This window comes from Macrosteles quadrilineatus, unplaced genomic scaffold, assembly GCF_028750875.1.
Source record: "Macrosteles quadrilineatus isolate MER2022 unplaced genomic scaffold, UCM_ALF_1.0 Scaffold_7__1_contigs__length_78375512, whole genome shotgun sequence".
NCBI lineage: Eukaryota > Metazoa > Arthropoda > Insecta > Hemiptera > Cicadellidae > Macrosteles > Macrosteles quadrilineatus.
Genome location: NW_026542600.1, coordinates 38,253,363 through 38,268,946, shown reverse-complemented (window position 1 = coordinate 38,268,946; position 15,584 = coordinate 38,253,363). Strand labels below are relative to the sequence as shown.

Genomic DNA, 15,584 nt, shown 5'->3' with positions numbered 1-15,584 from the left:
TAATGTTAGGCCTAATTGACTGACCATTATGTTACTATTCTCAAATTGTTATCATAAACTTTTAATTTTTATCATTAGAACACCAAGATTTCACCCTTCATGTAATAAACTTTTAGTTGTCGGAGGGGGGGGTGGTCGAGATGCATGAGTAAAGATCGGAAGATATATACAAAACACAAACTGTTTAAAAGAAGATCAATAACTTACTTTGCTGTATCTGTTATGCATATTTTACAGTATTTTATTGCTAGGGGATGATGTATTTGTTAACAATACCCCTGCAGCAAACCTGCAGACTAAGCGAATTTCCTTCTACCTGGCTGGAATTCCACTAAATTATTCTCTAAAAAATGGTCTGATTTATTTACTATTTACATATCATTAATTTTGATGAGTACTTAGGATTGCTGCTACAGGGAAGATGATAGGGGGGTTTTATTGAAATATTGATAGCGTAGTATGAAGTAAACAAAATTTCAAAATTTCATTAAATATGTCCATAGACAAGCTATCAGCTACATCAGTCTATTTATTCTCCATAAGAATAACATGGTAATTTTAAATTCACACTTTTTTGGGATTTTATCTGTAACCGTTAGACATACAACAATGGCATTACATTAATTTATAATCTATTTTATATGGCTCTAACTTATTAATTATGGAGAAATATAATCAGGAGTGATATAACAAGCCCCTTCAACTGGAGCCTGTTTTAATTTCTATCACGAATTCAACAATCTTAATTGTTTGTGGAAAACTTTGGTCATTTGAAATACAGCTTCTCATTTTGGTTTTTAACCACCCCCCCCCCCCGCATGCACAGTTAAACCAGTATTAATTTATTTGCATAAGTTTCCTTTAAAACAGTTCAACATTAAATAACTCTCTCCCTCTTGGACTGAGCTTTGAAAATTATATGTGAAAGTAATATAATCAATTTAGTTATGACATAAGGTAAATGCACCAGTAGCTGACAGTGCTCCAGAAGCTGACAGTTTGAGTTTCTTAACATTATAATGTGTCTCTTAAAAATATTTACACATGATTGCATTGTTAGAAGAACATATGTTTATTCTTGATTTGTTCACAAAAAATTCAGTGAAATTTAGCCCATACTCGCTGAATGGTGGTGGTTTGAAAGCGACCCTGTCTGTACATATCACATTAAGTCGATTCCCTTAATGAAATTGTTAAGAAAGTAAGTTTGGTTTTTTGTCATTTTGCTAAATTTCTTAAATAGTACTAATGATTAGGCTCATTATTTTTATCAATTATACCTTTGTTGACAATTTCATGATAAAATTGGGGTGTTAGGGGTTTTTGATTTAAAATTATATCAATGTCAGGCTTTGGTACACAAAAGCCATACAAGTTCCACTAGCTGACAGGGGGATATTTGCTGCTTGCACAATATTAAATTGGTTTTACCCATAGAAATTTGCATGCTATTTATAATTTATGCGATCTCATATTTTTATAAAATGATTTAAATTTTTTAATTAATAAGCCAAATTATCTTAAAAAAATTATTTTTTGTTAAATATATACATTTTTTAATGTAAATATTTTTTATTTTAAAATATATCAAATAAATTTTTTTAATAACGTTTTACATAATTTTATAATTTAATTATTAAGTTAGATTTTATTCGTCTTATAAATTATAAAACCCTTAGGTTTAGCAGCTATATAGTAGGCCCTATATAGTCATTTATAGTTCCAGTGTCAGCTACTGGGACAACTGACAGTCAGCTACTGGTACAAGCACTTTTTTCACTGTCAGCCACTGGAACACGTACAAAGGTTGAATTAAGTTTAAAAATGTTATAAAATATATTTAAAAACCCCTTTTTGTATGACAAATTTGAAAACTACACTAAATTTAGAATCACATAAAATCCGTTATATCTCTTTAGTTCCTGTTTATTAAAAACCACGGATTATTAAGTGCGTATAGTTTCTTATACTGTCAGCTACTGGTGCGTTTACCTTAGAATCTACAAAAATATAATAAAATACTACGACCAAGAATACAGTATAATCATTATTTTTGTAACGTTTGGTTATCTTAAAGGTCCTTTTCAGTTAATTCATTTTCCCTGACTGAAGAGGACAGTCCAAAACAGCCTCAGTCCAGTAGGATTTCAGCTACTTCATCACGAGAACAAACTACCATTAATTTTTACTATTGCAATTCCGTTTTTTCACTACCAGAATTTTTAATACAGTAATTAGCAAGTTTGGTTGATTCGGTTAGTTTAGAATAGTTTAATTTTATAATGTATATATTCAATTCAGGGTGTCCACATTCTGTCAGGGATGGTAATGGAAAGTCATGGAAAAACATTCTGGTCATTTAAAGTCATGGAAATAGGCAAAAAGTCATGGATATCCCCAATGATGGATGGATTTCAGGGGACCTTTCAATGCTCTAGTCGGCCGTAACCCCGACTATTGTAGTATTTTTCAGAATATTTCACAAATGTAAGACAATTCAATTTATAGAGTTGTATTAGTTTATGGGTTTTGATTTTGTATTAGTTCATTGTTGTAGGCTACCTATTGTACTCCATTGTAATCTGTTAATACATATTTCAGTATCTTTTTTTATAACTTTTCTTGGCCGTATTCGTGTGTGTACGTTATATTATAATTTTCGAGTAAAGTTCGTGAGTCATGAAAATCAATGGTAACAAAGAACAATGGTCATATAATGGTCATGGATAAACATGGAAAGTCATGGAAATTAATGACAAAATTTCTGTGGACACCCTGTGACTAGGCTAACTGTTAAAAATATCGGAATTTCCATAAAGAAGTAGTGGTAGTGAAAACGGAAAAGAATCATCATAAATAATACATTGTACGGTCATTTATGACTGTTGTATCTTTATTTATTAACTAGAATGTTATTTAAAGCAATATTAAATTTTATTTCAATTTAACTAGATAATATAAAAATATGCATGACAATGAATTAAATATCGGAAATACAATGTATAAACATAGGTATTTCCAAAGAACCCAGTAAGGCTGATTATCATTCTAATCTCGATGCCTACTGATGAAGTCGTCGCAGGCACTACGGCTACCTAGGCAACCGCAACTACACTCCGACAGCCGGAGTCGAACTGACAGGTTAGTCAATGCTAAACCGGTTTTAGGAAAATTACGATATTATTTCCCTGTTTTGATCCGACCAGTCGCGTTCGTGGTGTGGAGTGGACAGTGTTCAAGTGTTTTAGTTCGATTTTCGCCCGCATCATGTGTTTCGCTATCGGATATGGGTCAAAATCCCCTGAGTGATAAATAGTTACTTCGGCCACTAGCTCGTCATGGGTACAGACTTGTTTACGGTACGTTAGATTGTTGTGATCCTTAATTAAGTGACCAGTGGCAGAATGTGCGAGTTCCGCTCAGGATCAAGGACGAATGTAAGGATTCCAATAATTAAGTGGAGAGTTCAATCCTGTGTAGGATGTTTGTGTTATTTATCAAGAAAGTACACTTGTTTTCTTGCGCACATGTGCTTTGATTCTGTTTTCGTTCATTTTAAGTTTGCAGATTTGATAACCTCTGTGGTAAATATGTAAAATATCCAAATATTGATACAGTTTTGTCCTTATTACTGTGAACCCCAGTTGTACCGGTATCGTTTCCCTGGAAAATTCCTAGGATTCTAGAATTTTAAGGTTAATAATGTCAACAATTCTAGCATACTTGGTTATTTCCGAGTATAAATTTATTTTCAACGAACACTGGACTAATTATAATAAAGTTGCTTTAATTATCATATTATTGTTATTGAAGAACCGCAGATTTACAAAATTAGGTCTACTATTACCTATGTGTAAACATTTGTTTAGAATTAAGATTTTTCAGAAGCTCATTTTCTTTAAGGTGATAATAGTAGTTTCTGTAACACTGTATTATTCAAAATCATACTCAATATATTGTTAATAATTGGTGTTACAGTTAGTTAAAACAAAATACCTTTCAAGATGATTTTAGAAGTTTTCCCAGTCCATAGAAAACTGCGTATGTGTCTTGGCCGTGTCAAATATCGTGTGAAATATTGTTTTATTGACCCATCGACAATTAAAAACCCTTTAATAAAGATGACTTATTCGCTAAATAAGCATTTTGTTTTCATACTTTACACGACAGCTCAAGTTATCAAACGTATTTATAGGTTATGTTGAAGTAAGAAAACTAGTAAGTAAGAAATCTGAGGCACTCGTTGTTGACTTATCATTTTAAGTTTGAGGCTCTGTTTAATAGACGGACTATTCATGTTTACCTGGTGAACATTCGAACATGTGAACATTGCGAACACAAACTAGGTAGTAACTTAAAAGGGCAGTAATTGAAAGAGTATGTTAGCTATAGGTCTAAGCTTAAAGCAAAATGGCACTTACAATTTATATATTTATGTAGATTCAACTAAAATCAACAATTCCTTTGCAAAATCGGCGGTTTTCGCGCCGTTAATCCAATTTTTAAATTTGAAACTGCGTATTTACCGATGAAACAGTTTAAAATATTGAATTTCAAACTATACAAGTAGTTGTTTGCCTTCCCCTGTAAATCATTACGAGATGTAAGGATAAAACAGGATAGGTTGCTTTGCCGTCCAAAAATTAAAGTTTTTTTTTTACATTAAACGTAATAACAAAACTAAACAACACTGCAAGTTCGCACAGAAAACAGGTAAAGTTACAATCTATCAGGTGATCCCTATTGAGTATTTAGATTACATTACTTAATACTGTACCTATCCTCATACTCTCAAAAACTCATCAAAACAACGAAACGGGCTTAAATATAATTCGTGTACAGCTTCAGATGCCGGTTAGGTAGTGCATAAATGAATTTAACTTACGCATTATTTTTACTTATAAGGTTGTTAATGAATATTTTACATATTTGGTCGTGGTGTAGCATTTTTATACTGTAAAAGTATCATCGGGCATCAAAGAGGAAGGTATAATAAATACCCACTACTCGCTCTCTAATAGCCTACAATGTATAATTTATGTACATACATATATGTAAAGTTTTACAATGCTCTCCCGGAAAGTGTTCGGTTGTTGCGGAAGTCTATATTTACTAAAATTGTAAAACATTTGCTCGAAACGAATCCTTTTTATGAATTTGTTGAATTTTATGGTGCTCTGAAGGCTGGCCATTGTTTTAATTTGTAATTTTATTTATATACTCAGGTATGTGACACAATTTCATTTTCTTTTTTTTTGCCATAACTGCACGGTTTGCTGCTTTGTTTGGTGTGTGAGATTAACTAATTTCAGCATGGTTTGTAATGGTGAACATTTAGTTTATTTATATACATTGGTTTGATTTATTTTTAGCGTAGTTTTGACGTTACCTATTGTATTTATTACTGAATAATACAATAAATCTCTTGAATCTCTCATATGATGTTTGCATTTAAAGAGATAATGATTCTTGCTATCCCCGAGAAAAACTTCGTTCTATGTTTTTTAGCGAATTTACCAGGGAATAAGCTATTACCGCAGGTCTCATGGTAAGACCTAGACCCACGGGTTCGCGAACCAGCATAATCGGACTATGGGAACGGGGGTCTATGGGGGGTTTTATGGGGTAAAAATCGAGTTCTCCCATTTTTGACCCTAAACACAAAATTTCATAATTTCTCTCCAAACCATTTTGTAGAGCTTAAAAAAATTAATAATTTTGTATATTGAAGCGTTGTTGTATGCCCAACGGTTACGGAGATAATTTAAATAATATTAAATTTAAAATTCCCATGTTATTCTTATGGAGAATAAATAAACTGTTGTAGTTTGCTTGTTTATGGATATATTCAAACCAAATTTGGAAATTTTGTTATTTAATACTAAGCTACCTATCGACATTGCAATAAAAACACACATCTCAACATCTTCCCTGTAGCTGCAAACCTAAGTACTCACTAAAATTATTGTTAATTAAATAGGAAATAAATCTGAAAATGTTTAGAGAATATTTTATTAGAAATCCAGCCAGGTAAATGGAAATTCGCTTAGTCTGCAGGTTTGCTGCGGCGAGGGTATTATTCTCAAACTTATGACCTTGCTAAGCTCTCTGATACTTATTTTATGATCTGCGAGGCATTTAGCAGTGAATTTGTGTAGTCTACGTGATCAACAGCCTTATTGTTGATTTAGTTTGTAGCTTTACGCTCTAAGTTGTTTTTATGTGGCAGTGAGTGGAATGATTTTGTTGATTGCATTAACTGCTGTTATCACTTCAGAAAAGAAATGTTCTTGTCTCGAATAAAAGATAAGTCAAAACTGATGCGTTTTGTTTCTGCAGTCGAAAATTATAAAATAAATAAATTAATATTCAGCTGTGTGAAAACCAAATGTAATCAAAATAGCTATAGATTATTATAGGTACTTACCTTCTCGCCAACATAAAAATACTAGTGTTTAGACTCGCAACATGTTTCGCCTATTAAGGCATTGTCAAGTTATGTAATTTCCGAAAACAAATATGATTTATCCGATAATAGACTCTTCATTGATATGAAAATACACACGTGGGACATAACACGCACGAAAAACCATGAACATTTAAGTCTACTCTTAAACGGTCGTGGTACGCTAACAACAGAATAATAAATCTATACACTTAAAACAACATTGTAATTGTCTCAAACATTCATTCTTATCTTATTTTCATATTGTCATGTTTTCTTAATTGTTTAAACTTTTAAGCTACAAAGTAGTCTTTAATCTACCCTGCATTATTGCATTATTCGTCATACCTCAGAGATATGGTTTACCCTAGTAAAATGAGAAATTGGTGCAAGTGTCCCCTCGTAGTAATAATAAATTATCAACAGTAAACAAGAAATAAATCTATCTTCGTAACATTAATGGTGACATAAAATTGATAGAGTTTAGATTTTTAGTTTATTAAGTGTTTTTAAAATAGCAGTTGGTTGAAACAAACCAATAAAAAAACTAATTAAAATTTGTTTCAGTAAAACATAAAACAAATGCGTTAGACGTTTTCATTTGCACGTAACAGAGCAATTTAAGAAAAAAAACCATTTATCATAGAACTCTCTAATAAAAATGGGGAAGTATGAAAAATAAACGATTACAAATAGTCAAATGTAACTCAATGTTCTTGGACTGTGTACTTTACAGTGGCAGCCGCACCGTAGAACCGCTGAACAGCGTGCTTATAATTAAGTTTCCTAGAAGCTACGAACAGGTTATTCAAAAATCTAAAAAAATAAATCCAAGAAAAGGAAACTGTGGTATATTAGTACCTACCAACAAATAATCGGTGTCATTGAAACCCGTATTGTGTAAAATATACTTAATAGGAAAAAACCGCTGTAAAAGGCTTTCATAACAAGTTTATGCTACTTTACTAACATCTTATTTTTAATAATTGTAAATATATTAATACATTTTTTAAATTGTTAATAAATAGTTAAGTTGTGATCCTCCCGTTTGTTAATACTCAAGGTGTTATACAGGGTGTCCCGTAAGTAAACTGCAAAACTCCGGGAAAAGGTTCTATGCGTAAAAAAGGAGAAAATCAAAAATAATTTTTTTTTCCAAAATCGCTTGTTGAAAAAACACAAGGCCATTTTGTTTTTTCACATAAACATTTTTACCTTAGAGGGTTTTCAACCAATCATTATGAAGCCTAGTATACATGTTTGAGTAAAAAAGACCCACCTCATAAATTTGTTTTATCTAAATCCAATTACAAATTTTAAAATGGCGGCCATTTAAATTTTTTTAAATCGAAATTGCTAAAAATGGCTAATTTTATGAACAAATTTCTAGAACACGTTTATTTACCATTTAAAAATGCCTTTTAAACGATTAAGAAGGTCTAATTAAAAATAATTGCAAACCTGAGTAGTGTAGCTTTGTTCAGCATCATTTTACATTGTAAAATCGTGATATTTAAGTTACTGTTTAATTCGATCTTTTTGAACTTTGTGTCGTTTGATAGGCAATTTTAAATGCTAAATAAAAGTGTTCTAGACATATTTTCATAAAACTAGCCATTTTTAGCAATTTCATTTAATAAATTAGAATGGCCGCCATTTTGAAAATTGGATTAAGATATTTTTTTACGTTGGTCTGTTTTAATTTAACATATCTGGTTAACGAAGCGGTTTTGGAAAAGAAATGTTATACCTGATTTTCTCTTTATTTTGACCCATAGAACCATTTCCCGGAGTTTAGCTGTTTACTTACACCCTGTATGTTATTGAAATGTAATAATCATGTATTTCCAATTTGGTCGTATAACGTCTTATTAAATCGAATGGCATTTGTGAGCTGATTTGTGAACTAGTGATAAAAGAGGGAAGTTGGTACAATAATAATCCTACGAGGAAAGCTGCGTCAAATTCGAAGCCCGAACTTCATCTGTGACAGCAATAAATATTTATTGTCACTAGAAATAAATGTTTATTAAAAACTGATAAAGCTAATCAGCTAATAACTATTCTCAGTTATGCTGATGTTACACAAATTTAAATCAACCTGTCTAGCTTGTTCCACACAATAGAGAGTTAAGAGTATACATTTTACTTGTACTAACGCAATGCATAGTGTCATAAATATATTTGTAATTATATAGAATTTTAATAAACTACAATTGTCTAAGATCACAATAAAACATTTCTTATTTACATTCAACTTCGACTATCATCACAAACTAAAAATACCTACCTTCTAGTATTTTAAATTGTTTCTGTATTTAATGGACGATTTTTAATTGATGATTTCACTTACTTCTAAATGCCATTCAACATTTCATTAAGTTTCCTTAATTAACATTGACATTTTTCAAAATTATGACTGTAAATTGTTTATGTGTGTATTTTTAAAAGATCACTTAATATTGACTCTATTCAGTAGCCTAAGGGCAAATCGTTTGGGTATGATAATGTTACATACAATTACGAAATGTACATCGTATCAAGGTATGTTCATTAGGTCAAACCAAATGTAGATATAAGTATATGTACTTAAATGAAGATGGGGTATGTTTACAAATATATTATATATTATTAAACAAATCTAATGCTTTAAGGCGTTTTAGTTCCCGGCTGTAGTTTGCGTTCCATTCTACAAATAAAGCTAGTGTGTACAAACATTGTTTTTTTGCTGAATATAAGTTTGCTGTTGCATATGCTCATCAAAAACATCGAAATATTTAAATAGTTAAATTTTTAGTTACTAAACACATTTCATGCGTATTCTTAAAAGAAGAAAAAGAGTAGATAGCGGAAGACACAATAAAAACAGAAACCATCAACCAATTAAAAATATAACAATGAAAATAAAAATACTTAAAATAGTCTCATCTTTTTATGTCGTAAAACAACGCTGCGCATACAACATGCGGTAATTTCATGTATGAAAATGTTGTCCGCACCGAGAAGGCTAATCTTAAATGGCTTAGTGGTAAATCTTCCAGCGTGGGCACGCTTATCACCTGAGAATTGATTTACACCAGATATGTTTATGATTCAACTGCTATCGTGGGGTATGTTAACGGGTTTGCCGCGATCGTGGGATATGTTAACGGGTTTGCCGCGATCGTGGGATATGTTTACGGGTTTGTTTACGGTGATGATATCCCCAGTCCCCACGACCGCCGGGTGCAAGGCGCAACCGCCGAGGATGTTCATGATTTCACCGCGATGGCAGAAGAGTCGCGATTTCGCCGCGACCGCAAAGTATGTTCACGATTTTGCCACCATTTTATGAGACTCGTAACTTATTTGAATATTTTAAAGTTGTTGAAACCCATTCAACCATTGTTGAGTTGTGAAATGGAAAACATTGGTCACCTATTGATATATTTTAGTGTGGGCATTAATCGCGTTAACTGACCTGAGTCAGGTAGTCTGGTGTTCCTGAATTGCACCAACTACTACTCCAGGGAGCGACCCGATACGTTTATTACCTGCGCCAAGTGGTGGCCCTCTTTGACTGTATAATTAAGTAGGTTAGGTTATCTTAGGATAGGTTAGGATGCCACGTAAACAAGGACTTTCCTTCTGCCGGAAACTCAGCCCTACCTGGCTTGGGCTTGGCGCAACTAAGGAACTTTTTTGGACCCTTTGAGGGCTTGGCGCAATTAAGGAACTCGTTGTCGCAATTAGTGCACGACAAATTCTTAGGATTCATAAAAAAGCATAGTTCCCTACACTGTTGATTAGGTAGCAGCGCTATGACATAAGTGATCGCTTTTCTTACTCTAACATTATTTGCAAATTCTAACAAGTAGGCCTGTCTACCTCGTCAGTGACTTTAACCACATTATTATGTGTTCATTGTTTATCGCTTTACTTTATGTTATTGTTTGGCTATTTCCACGTCAGAGGTAGCACGGTTGTCTTTGCCCAGAGGTGACTGTGAAGTTTGTACTCTAAATTTTCCTGGCCGTGTCATTAAGGTTGGTCGGACTGGATACAGAATCAGACCGCGGGAAATATAACAACAGTTGCGTAAACGGCGGGAATAACCGCATAGAAATGAACGGAAAACCAAACTTGCTCGTTAATTCATGCATAGTGTGAATAATGTGTTATTGGAGTGAATGTTGTTTTATTCCTATTTCAATCGAAGTTTCATTTGATTTTTTTATCTAACGACGGAAAACTGTTTTGTACTTTTTATATCATGTAAAGATTTTTCTTTGAAGGGATTGATAATTTATTCTATTCTTTTAATAACTTTCATTATAAAGTTTATTTACCAATAAAACCCTTACTAAGATACTCAATTCCTCCACAGCAAATACAATATAAAAGCTTTTTTACATATTATAAAGATTACATAGATCTGTGATACATATTTGCTATATTTAGGAGATATTATAGTTTTAAATACCATCTATAAATTTACTAATCTGACTGATTTGATATATTAATAAGGTGTCCTGAATACGATTGTCAATGATTAGCGACCTAGATTTTTAAGTTTGTTTTTTGAATATTCTGTTTTAGGGACAATTACATTTTTTGTTTGCTTATTGGGGGTTTTTATGTGTAAAAACGTAATTGCTGCCATGCATTTTTGCTTATTGTATAGAAACGGGTTTGTTTATGTCCTAAAGTTTATAGAACTTTTCTCAATTTTTTAAATTCCTAGTATTCAAATCTATACAATAACAATAGATTTACAGTTTTGTTATGTAAGCTGATACCTGAAAAATGATATATATATATATTTAATTTTAAAGTGGTTGAAAATAAATAACACCTTGTAATTTGGGCACACCCCTCTTTTAGTTTCAAGGAATACTAGAAGTGGCCATTGATGTATATAGTTTTATATACATCGATGGAAGTGGCTAACCCTAAACTTCTTTATCATTTCAATAAAGGCAATTTGATTTTAAATTCTAGAGAAAATTAGGAACTCAAATAATGAGGTAGTAGGCCTAGTAAACTAATTTGATAAATTAGACTAAAAATTTATTGGCCATTTTTATGGATAGACTGTAAAAAAATTATTATTTTATGCACTTTTAACTTAACATCAAAACAGTTTGACAATTGGATGAAATTTCCTTTCATTGGGGCCTATACATTGGTTATTGGGGTTCCCACATTACAATAAAATGTTAATTGTGAGAGTTTCACATCCTTCATCGTGAAGCAAGATTCAGCAATATAAAATGTTTTACTGAGCAAACATCTCATGTGCTGATTTAAAAATATCAAAAGGAAATTAACCACTTATCAACTTACAACAAATTGTATGTTTCTATCATATGCAATTTGATGTGTTTTAGGGGTGGTTTTATTATAATAATACAATAAAATCAATAAAAATTCAAAGTATCAAAAATGTTTCATTCATATTTTGTGTGATATGGTAAAAAGGGGATGGCATCACAAGCAAAAATATTTTAAATATAACTTAAAATGTTTAAAGGAAAACATTGAAAATACTCAACTACAGTGTGACTGTTTTCCCCATTTTTTGAAAAACTAAGGCTCTGTCATGATCACAAATAACAAAATAATGGGAATCCAAACAAATATCGTAAAACCTTTGTTGTATCGATAAGAATGTTTTTATTCATACTGAGTTGAAAGAGGTTATCAGTCCAATAGAAATGCAACACATCTTTGAGTGAATCTTATTTTGCCTCTTAATTTTGAGTTGTATTGTCATTTTGTGTACAAATACAAATATATGAGTTCAGAGAAATAAAATTCAAACTAACTTTAAGGTAGGACCTGAACCCGGGACCGATGTACTTTTCTATTTTTAGGTCCCTAGAGGCCAAAAACACCATCCGTTCAATCCATATATTATATATATATATATAAAATATGTCCTTTAGCACAATAACTCGAGCAAAAATCATCTAATCAACCTACATTTATTATTCTAACAAGTTCGCAAACCAGCATGATCGGATCGGGGTTTTATGGGGTCAAAATTGGGTTTTCCTATTTTTAACCTAAAACATGAAATTAACCAATTTCTTTCCAAACCATTTTGTAGAGCTTAAAAAAACAAATAATTTAGTATATATTTTAGCCTTCCTATGTGCCAAATGGTTACAGAGAAAATTCCAAAAAAATGTGAATGTTAAATTCCCATGTTATTCTTATTGAGAATAAGTAAACAGTTGTAGTTTGCTTGTTTATGAACATATTTTGATCAAATATGGAAAATACATTTATTTCTTACTAAGCTATTCATATTTTAAAAAAAAAACCTTTTTTACCCTCCCTGTTGCAGCAAACCTAAGTACTCGTTAAAATAATTATATTTAAATAGGGAATAAATGTGACATTTTAAGGAGACATTTTAATTTAAATCCAATCAGGCAAATGAAAATTTGCTTAGTCTGCAGGTTTGCTGCGGCTTGTGTATTAGTATGTATATGTGCAAATTCACACCAAATCACCTTACTTCTTGATGAATGTCTGTATCTTTTTTATGATTCTATGATCTTTATGATCTCTATGGTTTTATGATTTTTATGATCAAATATAAAACATGTTCAACATTTTGGATGCTGCAAAACAATCTTCCCTAAGGATATTATTGCATATATTTTTTACACAAAATGCATCAAGATAATAGGGAGTCTATGGTTTCTTTCCATCAAAAATAAAGCTCATAAAGCGTCTGCAACTTTTTTCCGGTCCACCGGGATTGCGCCACTAGGACCAGGTAGACATTGGCAAAGCGCCACTGTCAAATCTACCCCCCTCCCTAAAAGGCACCGTCATTGCGCCAATGCGGCATTTCTTCAAGTTCAGAAAATACTTCAAGTTCAACTTTAGTTTCTCCCTTCAATATCGGGTTAGGTTAGGTTACATTCCATCTTCCGCCCGATTACCCTGCTGCCTGGCTACCTAGAGTAGCGTTGGCGCAATCCCGGTCCAACCCATTTTTCTTGGGGAATTGAACCATTAGGTTTGCTAGTGGATATATACTTTTGCATTTTACTCTTCAAGCTAAAATGTTACAGAAAATAAAATCCCAAATCGTCACCATTTACTAGTTTGTGTTAGGTTTGGCAAGGTAATATTTGATCATTAGGTCTTGGCACATTTCAATGCCTTTGTCACAATCTAACCACATTTTCCCAAGATATAACATTGATCCCAACATAGCCACATCAGATCACAATGACTCCATTGCCTCATATTTTTGTTCCTTTTTGCTTAAAAATGTTTCTATAGCCAAATAAAAAAAAAAAACATTTCTCTTTGTCAATACTGTTTTGCTAAATATTTTTATCTAAGGATATTCTTAATGTACTTGCTCAAGATCTTTAATAGATGCCTCTATTAGGATTTGTAACATTTGGTCAGATGGTAAAATCAATAAAATATTTTGAATGTATAAAAATCCTTTTTAAAATATTGGTAACAAACTAATTATATGTTCTTAAAACTGCTTTAATGACTATCAGTTTTTAATGTTTCCAACTGTAAGAAAATTCTATTCCAATCATAATTTTTTTATCGTTAGAAAACACAGAGGGATACTTTGTAAACATAATTGGTAAGTAGAAGCAAAAGGGAAAAGAGAAGAAGGAGGTTGGCAATAACCTTGAAGTTGACCTTAGTGTCCATAGCCATGAATATATTATCAGGTTTACCATCAGCATTGCAGACTTCAGAGTTTGAGAAAAAAATTACTTGTATGATAATAGTACTTAATTTAATTTCTGTACTGTAAGTTGGTTTTGGACTTAAAATCTACTTAGTCAGGTTCAAGGTTGGCTAGATTTTCTCTTAGAGCATTTTTTATGAAGTAAAATACTATTTGACTGCTTTTACTTAGTATTTTTACTTTGATGACACGAGAAACAGTACCAGTATTGCATAGACTAAAATAAAATAAATAGAAACCTCAAGTTCTTAAGTTTGTATTGTTTACTTTTGTATGATGTGTGATTTGTAGCAACATGCAAAAAGACATTTGATTACAATTTTAAAAATCCAAAGAAAGCTTTAAGAAGTGAAGGTGGGAATTACATATTATTTCTATACTCAATGTGAAATATTAAATTTGTCTAATACCATTTTTGCATTGGTGCATAAAAGTAATAGATTAATTATCAAAACTTACTTAACCTTTTAGTTCTTTTGATTACTCTAACTTCATCTAACTAACTATTTTACCATTGTGAACCAAAGATTTCAAACATTCAGTATCTACCAACCTGTTGAGTGAAACTAGGGGTGTTAGGGTCTTCTTGACTTGGATATGGAGAAAGTTTGACCTAGATATCACTGGGCAAGGTGAAGTTCTTCAAAATGTGCTTTACTTAAAATTGAACTCAAAATAAATTTGACCCAATTAGTAACTTCTATTTTAATGAGTTCGTAGTAGATTCTAATGTAACACTGGTTAAGGTGAAACAGAAATTACAGCTGAAAAATAGCCTGTGGAATGAGCAAATTTATAATTGTTTTATTAAGTTTTTATTCAAAAACGTTCTTAATATGTTATCAAACAAGTATTATACAGTGTTTAATTCTCCAAAAGGGTATCATGAGAGACAATGTACTGTGTTTATTAATTGTTATTTCTTGGAAACCTAAAATATAGGTGTAGGATTAAATTGTTACTTAATTTTTACCAAGGATGAATGTTCAAAACATATTGGTAAACTTTGAGGGGAAGTAAAAAAAACTAGTTTTTGTAATGCAAAATCCCTCCCCCACAAATCCATAACTTCATGGCCAGATTGGGTGGTTTGTGAACTAAATCAAGAATCAAATAGCTAATCGGTTTAAACACATTTTATCCACATTAAAAATTGGATGATTTGTATAGGAACTTTTTGTGTCCATGGGCACACATATATATATTGAAAAACGCATTCCTCCCAAGATCTCCCAGCCTTATCACGATAACTATAGCAATAGTTACTTCCCTACACTGCTGAAGAAAGAATGTACAAGGAAAATGTCAACTCTTTCCAAGTCCGAATTTGTATCCAAAATAGGCTCTTGGGCCACAGTTTATCTTTATTACCCTGTTTAGCAAAGATGCTAATGGCATTAACTCTGCTCCTAATGGCTG

The 15,584-nt window shown here is 31.9% G+C and overlaps 1 protein-coding gene across 4 annotated transcripts in view; it reads left to right on the top strand.

Moving 5' to 3' along the window:
* The window catches only part of LOC128997829 (serine proteinase stubble-like), a 48,793-nt gene that overhangs the window by 9,028 nt on the left and 24,181 nt on the right, over positions 1-15,584 (top strand). The window contains exon 1 of one of the 4 annotated variants that reach the window (XM_054423576.1): positions 3,193-3,359. The exons of 1 other annotated variant lie outside the window; for it this stretch is intronic. In XM_054423576.1, coding sequence (XP_054279551.1) covers positions 3,339-3,359 — 21 coding nt within the window. In that variant the 5' untranslated portion in view covers positions 3,193-3,338. Of the gene's footprint in view, positions 1-3,192; positions 3,438-15,584 lie in introns of those variants that run through there. 2 more of the 4 variants (XM_054423575.1, XM_054423577.1) reach the window with 2 other exon arrangements.